The 13,363-nt window shown below is 57.4% G+C and overlaps 1 protein-coding gene across 7 annotated transcripts in view; it reads left to right on the top strand.

Annotated features, from left to right (window-relative positions):
- Positions 1-2,560: 2,560 nt before the first annotated feature.
- The window catches only part of Colec11 (collectin subfamily member 11), a 33,160-nt gene continuing 22,357 nt past the window's right edge, over positions 2,561-13,363 (top strand). The window contains exons 1-2 of one of the 7 annotated variants that reach the window (XM_048804883.1): positions 2,561-2,734; positions 7,971-8,124. In XM_048804883.1, coding sequence (XP_048660840.1) covers positions 7,992-8,124 — 133 coding nt within the window. In that variant the 5' untranslated portion in view covers positions 2,561-2,734; positions 7,971-7,991. Of the gene's footprint in view, positions 2,735-6,533; positions 6,698-6,950; positions 7,119-7,970; positions 8,125-13,363 lie in introns of those variants that run through there. The other 6 variants (XM_015480013.2, XM_048804884.1, XM_015480014.2 and 3 more) reach the window with 6 other exon arrangements.

The raw sequence follows: 13,363 nt of genomic DNA, 5'->3' as shown, positions 1-13,363 counted from the left end.
GCCAAATGGGACATGTTGGGAAGATAAGCAATGGCATTTGTGAATTTCTAATGTATGCCTTAGGAAGCTTGTTTTTCTTTTTGGCTTCAGATCTGTTTCCTTGACTAGCCTCATTTCTGGAGGTTCCTGCGAGCCTCAGAGATGACCTGGGAGGGTGAGAGGCCTGAGGACCACCCCCCAGGGAGCCCTGGTATAAGTTCAGGTCCACAGTTGCCCTGTGAGTGAGGAAGCTATGCTGGGCAGTTCACCATGTCCCTTTGTGTTGTGGGTGTGCTGGCTCAGCGGTGGAGTTGGCCACGGACCAGAGGGTTAAGCGGCATTTCTTCAAGACAGGTCCACCAGCAAGCACCCTTCCCTCCCGTGGGGGTGGGTGTGTTGATTTTCAGTTCTGGCTGTGCTGCAGCAGGCACGTGCAGGCTAGTGAGGCAGCTCAGGGCACACAGGCAAGGGGGGCAGGCACCAAACAATTCTGGCTGCAGCCACTGATCTGTGCTCCCTTGAATGCTGACAGCCATCTATGAGGCAGGTGTGGTTCTCAAAGTGTGGTCCTGGTTCTTGTGAGCTTGATAGAGAAGAAAATGCTTGGATCCCACTACTTAAAGCATGGTACCCCACAATCTGTCCTAACAAGTCTCTGGGTGATTCTGTCACTGGCTGCAGTTTGAGAAGCTCTGACGATGCCCTGACTTCCACGTGTTCAGTGGACACTGGCCTCCACACGGTCACTGGCTTCCAAGTGGTCAGCAAAGCAATCTGATTTTAAGTCAGTTAGGCTCCCTAGGAATCTGATGGTGTCCTCTAAGGCAGGGTGGCCACCCCCTCCAGGCAATCCATGACAAGCAGTGTGATCCAGATTCCGGCCTTGGATAGAAGCTTGGACAGAGAGTGCCGTAACCTGCCTCAGACGCAGAGTTTTAGCTGGCTCTCATCCATTTGCTAACATTGGAGTCTTCAGTGCCTTCTCATTACTTCGCAAGAATAAAGGTCTGAAACGTGTTGGCAGCGATGTGTGTGCCCTGGGACCTGCTGGCTGCTGGGCATTGGCAGTGTGGGCTGGGAGGGAGAGGGGTGCTTAGGACAGGACCAGATGAGCAAGTCCTGCATGAGGAGGCCTCACTGCTGCCTTGCACTTCAGGGAACTCTGGAGAAACTCTGGATGAGGACCCGAGGTGGCTGTGGTTAATGTCCTTAGGGACAAAGTGCCCCAGAGATATGGGAGCATGTCTGGCGTGACCCTCTGTGAAAGTTCCCATCCAGAGACAAAGTGGTTTTCATGTGACTTCTGCTCTCTGACCTCTTGGTTATCTGTGAGAAATGTAAATACTGGATGTGACCAATCTTCTCCTGGCCCCTGGAGCGGAACAGTCTGTGGGGTCAGAGCTCATGTGCAAAAGAGTGCTTCCCGTGGCGTGATGCTCTCCAGAGGCTGAGTGGAGAGGCCAGGACATGGAAGTGGCTGGTGCCCCTTGGTGACTTCCTGGTACTAGTGTGCATACAGTGTGAACATGGTTTATCATCTGAAGTGGTCTGATTTACAACCTATGCAAAATAGGCAAATGGAATCACCACTTTTATTTTTGTAACAGGGTATTTCTCAGGTTGTTGGCATGTTTTGAAAGCCCTTTACCTTGCAGGACAATGTGAACAGACAACTCTACAGCAGCTGTACAGGAGGGGTCCAGGAAGGAGGGACATGGAGGCTGGCTCGGCAGCAGTGGCCTGCCCATTTCTGCTAACTGGTCTTGGGCGAGGTCTCTGACTCCTGACCTCTAACATGGGGCTGGTGATGAGACTTGGTTCAGTGGTTGCAAGTGGTCTTAACCAGCACCTGGCGGCGGAGCCTGGCAGGTCCTGCTGTCCTCACCGTTGGTCTTCTGAGGGAGCAGAGGGGATGCTGCCTGGTGTTGAGGTGTGAATGTGTCCAGCCCTTGGGTCATTGCACACTGTGGCCCTGAGACGTCCACAAGACTTTGTTCCTGCATTCACTGCTTTTAAATGCAACTTAAGTGGCAATTTGGGTCTCACTGCTGGCCAGGTCTCCATGGCAGTGGTGAGTGCCTTCTGAGTTTTGCAGTGAAGTCCCACGTGGGAAACAGGACAGGAGAGGCTGAGCTGCAATTACTTCTGGCTGATGTGCTGCCAGGTGCTGGTCTCCACTCTTTCTTCTTCACACTTAGGAACTTTTCCACAGTGTGACTCATTAACAGCCACAAAGCAAAAAGAGGCTTGGCGCCTGGGCCACGCTCGCAATCCATGCTCACAATCCCTGCAGCTCGGGAGGTTGAGGCAGGGGGATGCGAGTTCCAGACCAGTCTAGGCAACTTAGCAAGGTCCTGTCTCAAAGTAAAAAGGGCAGGGAATGTGGCTCAGTGGTAAAGCACCCTGGATTCAGTCCCAAGCACCACAAAACAAAAACAAAACAAACCAATAACAAAGAAAAAAGAAAACACAAAAGAATTCCACAAGAGGCAGGAGGGTGTTGGAGGCTGGGGCCATCTCCAGGCCCCGTGGTGCCGGCATTCCCACACTCAGGCACCATCCTGCAGCAGCGGATGGTCTCAGACAGGAAGCTTTTGCAGATAAGGCTGCAGCCGGTCGTCCGGCAGCCAGGCAGGGTCCCCTCCGAGTGTTGGACTGGGGCCGGCCCTTGTAAAGAGCAGCCATGAGGCTTTGCGGCACAGTGTCCTCGCAGGCCAGCAGTGCTCAGGACAGCCCCCTCGCCTAGTGTGCCCAGGTAGGAGACACTGCCGACGGCTGGGGGGTTACTTGGGCACTGAGACACGGATGTGGGGACAAGGTTCCATGTGGGGCTGGAGGTGGAGTTGGGCTGTGAGGAAGGTGGGATCTGGATTCAGGCAGAGACTGGGTTCAGTCATTCCTGGTAGGAAGTTCATGGAGACTTTGATGACAGGAGTCAAGTCCTGGGGGTCACCAGATGGGGTCACTAGTTATGTAAAACTCAACCTGCAGCCGGGGAGCCTGGTGCCTTCTCTTTTCAAACCACCGGGTCGTAACTGGCCACAGACCTCATCTGCCATCGTGAGCAGCGTTGAGTGCAGTGGCCCTCCCTGGGGACCTGCTGTCTGCCTCACCCTCGGTAGTAAGGCAGAGCTGGGACTGGAGGAGGCCACAGTCAGGGAGGGACAGTCCTTCCCAGTGGGTCATCTCCTACCAGCAAGAGTCCTCTTGTCTCTGGAATCTGGAAAAGAGCTCCAGAGGGTGGCCCTGCCTGCTGCCTGACACCAGCCCTGAGGAACCGGGGTCTTGCTGGAGCCGCGGAGATGGGGCACCTCCACGTCCAAACAGCAATGCTTGAAGCCACTGCATGTGATAGGGGACTCTGTCTGGTGCTGGGCCGAGCAGCGTCCCGGACCTTGTAGCTGTTCATTTATCTCTGATTTTGAGAAGGGACCAGGCCCATAATCTGCTTAAATCCAGGGAGACAAGAGGGAAGGGGCCTCTTCCTGCAGTGGTCGTGGTGAGGAGTTAAGAACCGTGTCCTGGCTGGGAATTGCTGTAAACCCTGGGGAGGGCACTGCAGGAAGCCAGCGTGGGCAGCTCAGTCTGCCAGTCAAACCAGCCCCCCTCGTGCTTCAGGTGTGGCTCCTGGTGGGCATTTGCAGTGTCTGGGACGCGCTGGGTCCTGCTGGAGGTATTTAGCCAGTGTGTTTGGCAGCTCGAGTCACGCTTTCCCCTTCCTTCTCCTGTCCCTGTGTGAAGTGCACGTTTCATGCCTTCTCCCTGCGGAGCTGATCTCATGGATGGCGCCTCAGAGACCCGGGCCTGGCTGGGAGATAAGGATGTTGTTCTTAAAGAGATCCTGCGCCTGCTGCAGCTTTCAGTTCCAAATTCCTCTTACGAGCAGCAGCACAGCCAGAGCGCTGGGGCGGGGGGCTCCTGGGGGGTGGGGCCTCCACCCAGTGCCTACCTGCCCTGGTTCATAGCTGGAGCCACAGTCTGAGAGCGACTGGAGGGCAGGCCTGTGCCTCTTCCTGTCCCCAGGGAAAGGCCCGCTGGAAAGCAGGCCCCAAGCACATGCGTGGGCAGGGGGCTGCTGAGGGGGGTTGTACCAGCAGGCCCAGAGTGGCTCACTCTGGCCTCTGCCTCGCCCTGGTCACCTCCTTTCTTGGTGATAGCATCAGCCCATCCTTCTGGACATCACCGTAGGACCTGTACAGCAAGAGCGGCGACCGTTGCTAAACGCCCGGCTGTCTCTGGGCAGAACTGTTTCTGACCAGACAGGAAACCCCGTCAGCTTGGGGTAGCTGAGGAACCTCGAACACTCAGCATGGTTTACACCCAGCAAACACGGGGAGGGACCAAGGGCCGGGCGTGTGGAACGTGCTGCAAGGGTCAACATTGTTTTCAGAAGACGGAATCAAAATACTTGCCGCCCAGGTGGTGGCCAAGTGCGTAGGGTCAAGAGCGCTGTCAAGAGCAGGCCTGGCTGCACGCTGTGGCCCCTTGTTACCCAAACTCCTGGGAATTTCAGAACACTGACAGCAGAGCACTAACCCACGTGTGGCAGCCATGGCCCCCCCACAGGTGGACCGTGTAGCCAGCGACCGACCCTGGGCATTCTGTGTGGACGTTAGATGTGGTGAAGACTCTGGGAGCTGGGCATGGTGGCCACACACTTGTCGTCCCAGCAACTCAGGAGGCTGAGGCAGGGATTTCAAGTTCAAGTCCAGTCTCGGCAACTTAGTAAGGCCTTGTCTCAGAAAATGAAGAGGGCAGCCGAGTGTGGGGGTGACGCCTGTATTCCCAGAGGCTCTGGAGCCTGAGGCAGGAGGATCGTAAGCTCAAAGCCAGCCTCAGTAACTTAGCAAAGTCCTGTCTCAAAGTAAAAATGAAAAGGGCGGGGGATGTGGCTCAATGGTTGAGTGACCCTGGGTCAATCCCTGGTACAAAACAACACAAAACAAAAACAAAAACAAAAACAAAAACAATAAACACCTCCCCCTGGAAAAAAAACCCAAACCCAAACCAACCAACCAAACAGTGGTCAGAGGCAGCAGCAGAAAAGGCTGGCCTCAGAGCACCATGCACCAAGCCTTTGGCACGGGGCCTGGTCCGTGGAAGTGCTCCCCAAGCGATGGCTCTCCATAGCACGAAGACAGGTGTGGAAGGGCAGGAAGCCAGACTCCCAGCAGAGAGGCCCTGAACAGCACCTCTGCCCATACCAGGGCCACACACACACCCAGGAAAGTCTCGTGTCCACCCTGCCTCTGGTAGTGCGCTCATCACACAGGAGCACACAGCTCCGTCCTCAGAGTCGCTGCAGAGGACGGAGCTGGGCAGCATCCGTCAGGTCAGAGAAAACAACTGCAATGCTCCTCAGAGACTCTCCACCATTCCCAGGTGCAGGTGAGGAACCATGGTCCGAAAGACTCAGCAATGTCCCAGAATTACACGCGAATAAGTGCTGAGGGCACTGAATAGGCTCACCTCCGTTATTCCCCCAGATAGCCAAGGGCTTCTCATTTCCATTTTAAGATGAGAAAGCCAGCTCACAAGAGGCATGCTGTTTGCCCAAGGTACTGGTAAGTGGCGCAGCTGCTTCTGTGGCTGCCCATTAAACACCATGCCATCTGGTCACCAAAGCCCCAAGTGGTGGCTCTGTGAGCTGCCCCAGGACTTCCTTCGGGATCAGGCAGATGTGAATGGCATGTCTGCTCCGGGGTACTCAGGGTGAGCTCAGGCCACAGCCGCATCCCTCTGCCCCCCCACGCCCACCCCATCCCAGCCCCCATCGGTGACCCGTACTCTCTGCATTACTGTGACCAGACGGTCGGTGAGCAGCAGCTTCCTGCAGAGTGGAGTGGAAAGGCTGGACACGGAGGACTGCCAATGTGTCAGTGCCTCACAAAACCCAACTGGCCAACCCGGCAAATAGATTTAAGAAAATAAGCCTGCGTAGCAGTGCTGTTCACTGCTAGGGAACCAGGGGCTAGAATTCAGGTGGTCAGTCGCTCTGGGGGCTGCAGTGGGGAGAGGCACACCTTGACTTCACGGTTGGCCCTGGGTGGGCTCAGGTCCTTCCCTTTACTGCTAAGTGCCATAGTTCTTTCAGGCTCACCCCGTCCCTGTGTGCCTACCAGGCAGGATGGTAGGGGACTGGCAGAGAACCCACACCATGCCTCCAAGGTGTCAGTCCAGGCTGGACAGGGGGTGCAGAGGCTCATGGCATTAGTTGTGTGCGTAGTTCAGATTTTGCATCATAAAACATTACAAACTGACCAAGAGTGTCACGGGGAGATGCTGGGTGGGCCAGAGCTCTTATTGGAACTGCGGCTGCTCTCCTTCGCCAGTGTACTTCCCTCTCTCCCATTCCTGATTTTGGATTTACATCTTTTGCAGTCGGCCTGGCCCAAGTGTTTTTCTCTTAGGGAAAGCAGAAGGCCAGTTCCCTTCTGTGATTCCTTGTGATTGGACACTTGACCAATGGGTGGGTGCCTTGTGAGTTAGCCTCTGGCCTTCCCCTGCATGGGTGCTCAGAGGACCCACGGCCAGCATGGGACCAAGTGGCCCAGAGGGCAGGGCCTGGGGACATGCTGGCCTGTAGAGTCAGTGTGCTGTGGGGGTGCTCAGGCCCTCTCTGTGACTTTGAGCTGTGAAGTGTCTCACTCCCCTGGCATCCCGGGCACGCAGAGGGCAGGCCGAGTCCCCCAGGCCTCAGGGCTCCAGGAAGGCGGAGGTGAGTGCCCGGATCTTGGCCACAGCCCTGCAAATGCTGCCCTTGCCCTCACTTTTGTCTCATCCTCCCTCTTCCCCCTGCACCCACCCTGACTGTTCCTTAGCATGAGTAGGGCATAGGGGGCATGTGACATTTCCCTTCATGGTGGTGACATCAGAAAGCCATCTTCACATGACCTTTCCTTGTCATCACTCGTGGGGAGGAGAGAGTTGGAGGGCAGCCCTTCCTGTTCCCGCATCAGGGAAGCGGTCCCTGGCACCGTCACAGCCGCTCCCGCGTGCCCGGACCCCTCCCTGCCCTAGCCTTCCCTCTGAAGCCCCTCATCTGTCCTCTCTCTTCCAACCGAGTGAAGCTTGCTGGTCTGGCTTCATCCTGCCGGGATGGCTTTCACACGTTGTCGGATGATCCACTGACCGGTCAGATGCGGGCAGCGTCAGCAGGTGGCCTTTCAGGATGGACGTGTTGGTGCTGTGGAGCTCCCTCCCTCCCCGGCCCCCCGTTGGTCCTCCCTGGGCTCCCCCACTCCTTCCCTCCTGCCTCTACTGACCGACCGCTAGCCTTCTTTCCTGCCCCCTCTCCTCCCCCTGCCCCCTCTCCTCCCCCCTGCCCCCTCTCCTCCCCCCGCGCCTCTCCTCCCCCGCGCCTCTCCTCCTAGGGTCTGATGGTTTCCCCCACTCAGGCTTTGAGGCCCCTCGTGATGAGGAACAGGGTGGGGGGGCAATGAGCCCCACCCGTCCCAGGACAGCACAAAGCCCATGAGGCCACTCGTGACTACGTCCCCTACAATTCCCAGAGTGGGCTCCTTCTCCTGACCAGCCTCTCTGGAGGAGGCTAGTGAGCCATCCTGTCCTTGTCTCCTGGCGGACAGGGGACGTGGGGCCTGGGCTCCTGTCAGTGAATGGAACCATTAGCATTCGGGCTTGGGCCGTTCCCTCTGGACAGTTCTCCCCAGCTCTGTGGGGGGCCTCCGTCTGTGCCACCTGTCCTCTGTGCCCGAGTCTTTTCTGAGGATCACATGGGGTCCTGGGGCAGGCCTGGTGCTGGGCAGCTCATCCCAGCAGTGACTGTGGACACGCTCAGCCTTCACAGGCTCAGGGAAGGAGGACTGTGAGTGTCCTGCCTGACTGGGGCTTGAGGTCAGCTCGTGGCCCAGCCAGTAAGCGAGGCTCCAGATCCTGGAGGGGAAGGACAGGGTGGGCTGGTTGAGGCCCGCTTTGCTCACGTCACCCCCACGCTCTGGAGTCCCTCACTGTTTGTGCCTTCCTTCCGTCAGGTCAATGTCCTGCCTGTGCTCATGATGAAGAGGGACCTGGCTCTTGCGGGCACGCTGATTGGCCTGGCCTTCCTGTTGCTGCCGCCATCTGGATGTCCTCAGCAGACAGTGGATGACGCCTGCTCTGTGCAGATTCTCGTCCCAGGCCTCAAAGGTAACAGCTGGCCGGGCGCGGTGGCGCACGCCTATAATCCCAGCAGCTCAGGAGGCTGAGGCAGGAGCATTGGAAGTTCAAAGCCAGCCCCAGCAAAAGCGAGGCACTAAGCAACTCAGTGAGACCCTGTCTCTAAATAAAAGTCAAAATAGGGCTAGGATGTGGCTCGGTGGTCCAGTGTCCCTGAGTTTAATTCCCGGTACCAAAAAAGAAAAAAAGGTAACAACTGGTCCTGTGTCTGGGGCTCTGGCCCCACAGTGGCCTCCAGGTGGCTCAGGGACCCTGCAGCATCTGTCTTACAGCAGAAACCCTAAGCCTGACTCCGGTTCCAGGGACAGCCAGGCGTGGCTGCTCCTTGTTGTACCTCGGCTTCCCCCGTGTCACCCAGGATGGGTCACGGGGTGTTGGATCTTCTTCAACAGAGGAATGGTGGGACTCTGGGGTCAGCAGTCTGTGTGCAGCTCAGCCTTCCCCTGGGCTCCCCGGGTCGGGGCACCGGCTTGGACTCAGCCCGGGAGGATCTCATTGGTCTTTTGGACAAACAAGGGAGCTGGAGGCAGTTCTGAGCCAGGCGCTTTAGAAGCCAGCCTTGGTGGTGGCCTGTGCTCCTTCCCTTGGCCTTGTGGACATGGGGTGGCGCTCGGCACGAACCGTCCTGCCCAAGGTCCCACAGTGAGCTCCCACTCTGCCTCCGGACGGTTCTTCCTTTTAAAAATGAGAACTTTCTTTGTTGCTCTCTGTGACTTGCTTCCAGGTAGAGTCCAGGCATGGGGCCGGCCACGGCCTGAGGAAGGTCCTCGAGGCGCCAGCTCTCATGCCTTCCAGTGGAATATCCACTTGGGAATGTCTCAGGCCAGAGACCCCAGAGCCGTGTGGGGTGGGAGGAGCTGCGGGTGCGGCTGCCTGAGTGCCCAGTGGAGCCAGCAGAACAGGGTCAAGCGGGCACACAGGGCCACGTGAGCTGCCCTCCTAAGTGAGGGGGGGCGGTGCTGGGCCCTGGCCTGGGAGGAGAGGGCCGTTACAGCCACTTCCCACAGCCCAGATCCAGTTTTGCCTCCTGCTCCTCCCTCCAAGGGCAGCCTGGGCTGTGGGCCCTGGAGCCAGCCTCTGCCTGGGCTGCTCTTTGTGTTCAGCTGTTGAGGTGGATCCTCGCAGCCTGGAGCTGCCAGACCCCTGTGAGGACGCCCGGCCAGGACAATCCCAGGCCTCTGCGCCTTGCACCAGGTCAGGCTGTGGCGGCCAGTGTGCCGTGCTGTCCTGGTGCCCTCTCTAGGGCCTTCAGGACATCCCCTCTGATCCCAGGCCTGGAAGCCAGCAGCTAGGCTCTGCCCAGGGAGCCGTCTTGGGGTTCTCCAATAACCAGCTGCTGCAGGGGTCCCTGAGCCACCTGGAGGCCGAGTTCTGAGAACTGGTTTTGGGCCCTGACTTTGAGGGCGTGTGAATGGGTCTGTGAGTGGAAACTTCAAGTTTAAATTAGGAGACGTGACTGTGGAGGTCACTTCCCCACCATCATGTGGGACTCCAGAGTGCTGGTTGGCTCTACCGTGTCTGTTGTGTCCTGCAGGACAGTGGGCATGGGCTCCAGGCTCCTTCCAGGTGGTTTTCTGTTCTGTCATGAGGAACTGTCACCTGTCTGGCTGTCCCTTCTCGTAAGTGCAGGTAGGGAAGAAGGCTGCTGGGGGAGACGGCCCACATGGGCCTCACGCACACTGCAGGGTGACAGGCCGCCTCTCCTCCCTGGCCGGGCCTCTCCAGCCATGGGATCCCAGCCTCCCTTCCGCAGGGTTTGTGGTGAGGGTTCCTGTGCGTGGCAGTGGCAGGACTCCATGCCCCCCTGCAGGGTAGACAGTCTGCAGTTGGATCTGGACTGCAGTTCGTTTCCCGCCTCCTAACACACGGCTCCACCTGGACCAAGTCTCTGGTAACAGACAAAGGGGGCAGGTAGGAGGACACTTCAACGGTCCTGACAGTTACAGGAAGGTGCGGTGCAGCTAAGGCTGGACAGGAGAGCAGAGTGTAAAATTCCGTGGTCCCTAATTTCATTTAAAACATAAAGACATATGCCACTATTGAGGAAAGCCGGAAGGAAGCACGCTGAGCCGTCACCACGGCGTGGTTCTGAGCCTGCAAGCTCCCACGTGCAGCAGCCCTGGCTCTGCACGCGCAGGAAGGCAGCATCCGTCCCGGGTCTCCCAGCTGGGATGCACTTCTCGGGGCAGTTCTGAGCCAGGCGCTTTAGAAGCCAGCCTTGGTGGTGGCCTGTGCTCCTTCCCTTGGCCTTGTGGACATGGGTGGCGCTCGGCATGGAGCGTCCTGGACAGGTGGCCAGCCAGGTCTTTCCTCTCTTCCTGGCCAGCTCACCTCCTGGGCACAGTGGCACCTCCTCCATCACAGTTTGTCTGCACTTGAACCCAGTGTGGGGTCAGTGATGAGCTGGCAAAGCTGTAAGGCCCCGTGCTGCCCGTGGGGTCGGCAAACCCATCCCTCTGCAGCGTGTCGACCTACTGAGCGCCACAGTGGGCGGGTAGGTTCTGAGCAGGGTCCTACCAGTGCTCAGACCCGGGTCCTGCCCTGCAGGGCTGCTCATCGGGCAGGTGGAGAGACTCGCTCCTGGGTGGCCAAGCGTGTGGAATGGGCAAGCCGCGTGCGCTGGAGCCCACCCTCTGCATCCTGGGTGTAAACCCCCGCTTCCTGAGACCAACCCTGTCATCTGTCAAGGCCAAGGGGATGTCCACTGCAGGAATGTTGTGACTCAGCTACTCAGGCCCTTGGAAACCTGACCCTCTGACAGTGGACATGGCCAGGAGTGCTCTGTGATACTGGGTGTGCTGGCTAAAGCAGAATCAAAGACTTCCATGGTTGTGGTGTTTCAATGGGGCGGCAGGGAGGGTGTAGAGAAGGGAGGAGGAAGCAAGTTCCGGCTCTCCAAGCCATAAAAGCTCAGGGTTCATGTAAGTTTTTGTGAACCATGAGCAGATAGACTGGCGTCAGGAGAGAAGGCCCTGGCCTTGAGACAGCACCCTCCTGGTCCTCACACACAGGGGCCGGGGGCGGGGGTTACCCCCCCAGCCCCGGACGGCCCACGATATGCTCAGCACACGTCAGCAAGTGGACGAATGCCACTCTTTTCTGGGTGTCTTACCTGGACCAGGACTCACAGGCCCTGTGGAGAGTGATGCTCACACACACAGCGCCAGGAGAGGAGGGAGAAGTGGCCTCCAGCCCCAGCCCCTCCCCGCTGAGCCCTGTGCTGTGTGGGTTTCCTGTTCCTGGACCAGGAAACAGGGATGCAGTGACCAGAGGGCCCAGCCCCTGCTGCCCGGCTTCTAGATGGTAGCTTGCAACTGTCAAAGGAGGTGAGCGGTCTCCCTGCATCACGTGTCCCGTGAAGATCAGCAAGTCAGAGGGGAGCACGGGGAGGAACGTGGAGCCTGACGGTGTTGGTCAAAACTGATGAGTCAGAAATCATGGTGGTCCATGCAGGGGGACTATGTAAACACAGTACAGCTCTTGCTTTTAAGAGGAAATAGGAACACGGTGGCCGCTGGTTCATGAGACGGAATTCACTGAGAATCTTGCAGGGCTAGGCTCAGGGCTGGAGAGAAGAGCAGGGCCTCTCTGTGGAGGAAGGGGCCTGTCTGTGAGACTCGGCACATGCCCTCCTTGCCTTGGGCTCCTGGGACTTTGCAGGTCCACCTGTGGTTGTCGAATCTTCTCAGCACATACACCAGGCGGCCCCTTGACTGTGTTCAACAAAATGCATCTGTTGATAGTCCACTGTGTCTGCATTTAGAGAGAGACGGACTTTCCTTAATGGTTAAAGACCTTGGCTATAGGTGGGGAAACGTGTATTTAAAATTTTTATTTTAAAACTTTTTAACATTGGTGCATAATAATCATACCTAACAGTGAGGTTTTTGTTACGTATGGGAAAATGTGGATATGTATCAGGGAGACTGCTGCTCAGAAGTGACAAAGGGCCGGGTTGTTCTTACAGGTTTTATCAGATTAATTAAAAATTCATTGACAGTAATCTCTCAAAACTAGGGCGGCCAAGCTAGCAGGTTCCTGCCGGACTCTTGCTTTGCTGGCCCAGGCAGTGGCTCTGAGGCCATGCCTCTCCTGCTCGTGACCCTTGCAGACGGGCTGGTTCAGGGTTAGGAGCCATGTATTGACCAGGAATGTCCTGGCCCTCCTCAGCTGGCAGCAACTATGTATCTAAGTATCTCATGTTGTGGATCTTTCTAGTGCAAAAAAGGCCCCAAGTGCAAGGTGGGCAAACCTTCATAGGACGTGCAGGAGGTGAGGGTGGGTGAAGCCCTGCCCCCTTTTTCCGTTTCTCCGAGAGGAGACACGTCAGTGGTGGAGCAGGAGCAGGGAGTTGAAACTCTGACCCCCCTGGCAGAGATGAGCCTTGTCCTTAGAGCTCTGCCTGGTAACTTGGTCCCCCTACGTGGTGTCTAAGAGGACCCGTATCTTTACGAAATGCTATACCACATTCCCGCATGAAAGAGGAGGTGTTGAAACCCTGGAGCACTTCGGAGGGTGAGAGCCGCTTGATTTTGTTCAGTGTGGTTCTCAATTGCACGCCACCCTGGGCTCTTTTGTTCTATTTCCGGCTGTTCGTGCGGCAGGTCACTGCTGGGTGGAAACTCAGTGCTAGCCCAGGTCCTGTCACCGTCCTTTACGGGGTGGTATTTTGAAACAGTGCTGCGACTGTTCAAATGCATCTGTGTGCATTTATGACACGACTGTGGGTCAGACGTAAACCCATCCACTCGTCCATCGCCTGGGCACCGGCTCCCTGAGTCCGGTGTCCCTTCAGCCTGCAGCACTGTCCTTAGGAGTTTAGGGAGGTGAGGGCGGCTCACCACATTGTGGTTTTGCTCTCTAATTAGTGGTAGGCTGATGGTGGAGACGAGCCAAGGGCCCTGGGGGAGCCTGTCGCACATGGCACAGCGCCCTGCTCGTCCCTCCAGCTGGGGGCCTCTGTGGGGCCTGCTTCTGGGCCGTGAGTCCCACTGTGGTGGGCGTGCTGCATGAGCTCTGCTTGGACATCTCGGCTGAGCGCAGGCCTGGGAGCAGATGGCTGGGTCTGCGTGCCATGTGCCCAGCTCTGAGAGGCTGCAGAACCACCCACTGCGTCTCCCTGACTCTGGGTCAAGCCGCAGTGTGTGAGGGAAGCCTAGCAGTCCTGACTCGGTGCCGTCCACTTATTTGTGTATTTATTTTTATGTGG

Source organism: Marmota marmota, unplaced genomic scaffold (genome assembly GCF_001458135.2).
Source record: "Marmota marmota marmota unplaced genomic scaffold, marMar, whole genome shotgun sequence".
NCBI classification, from domain to species: Eukaryota; Metazoa; Chordata; class Mammalia; order Rodentia; family Sciuridae; genus Marmota; species Marmota marmota.
The sequence above is the reverse complement of the archived record's forward strand: the minus strand, read 5'-3'. Positions and strand labels throughout refer to the sequence as shown.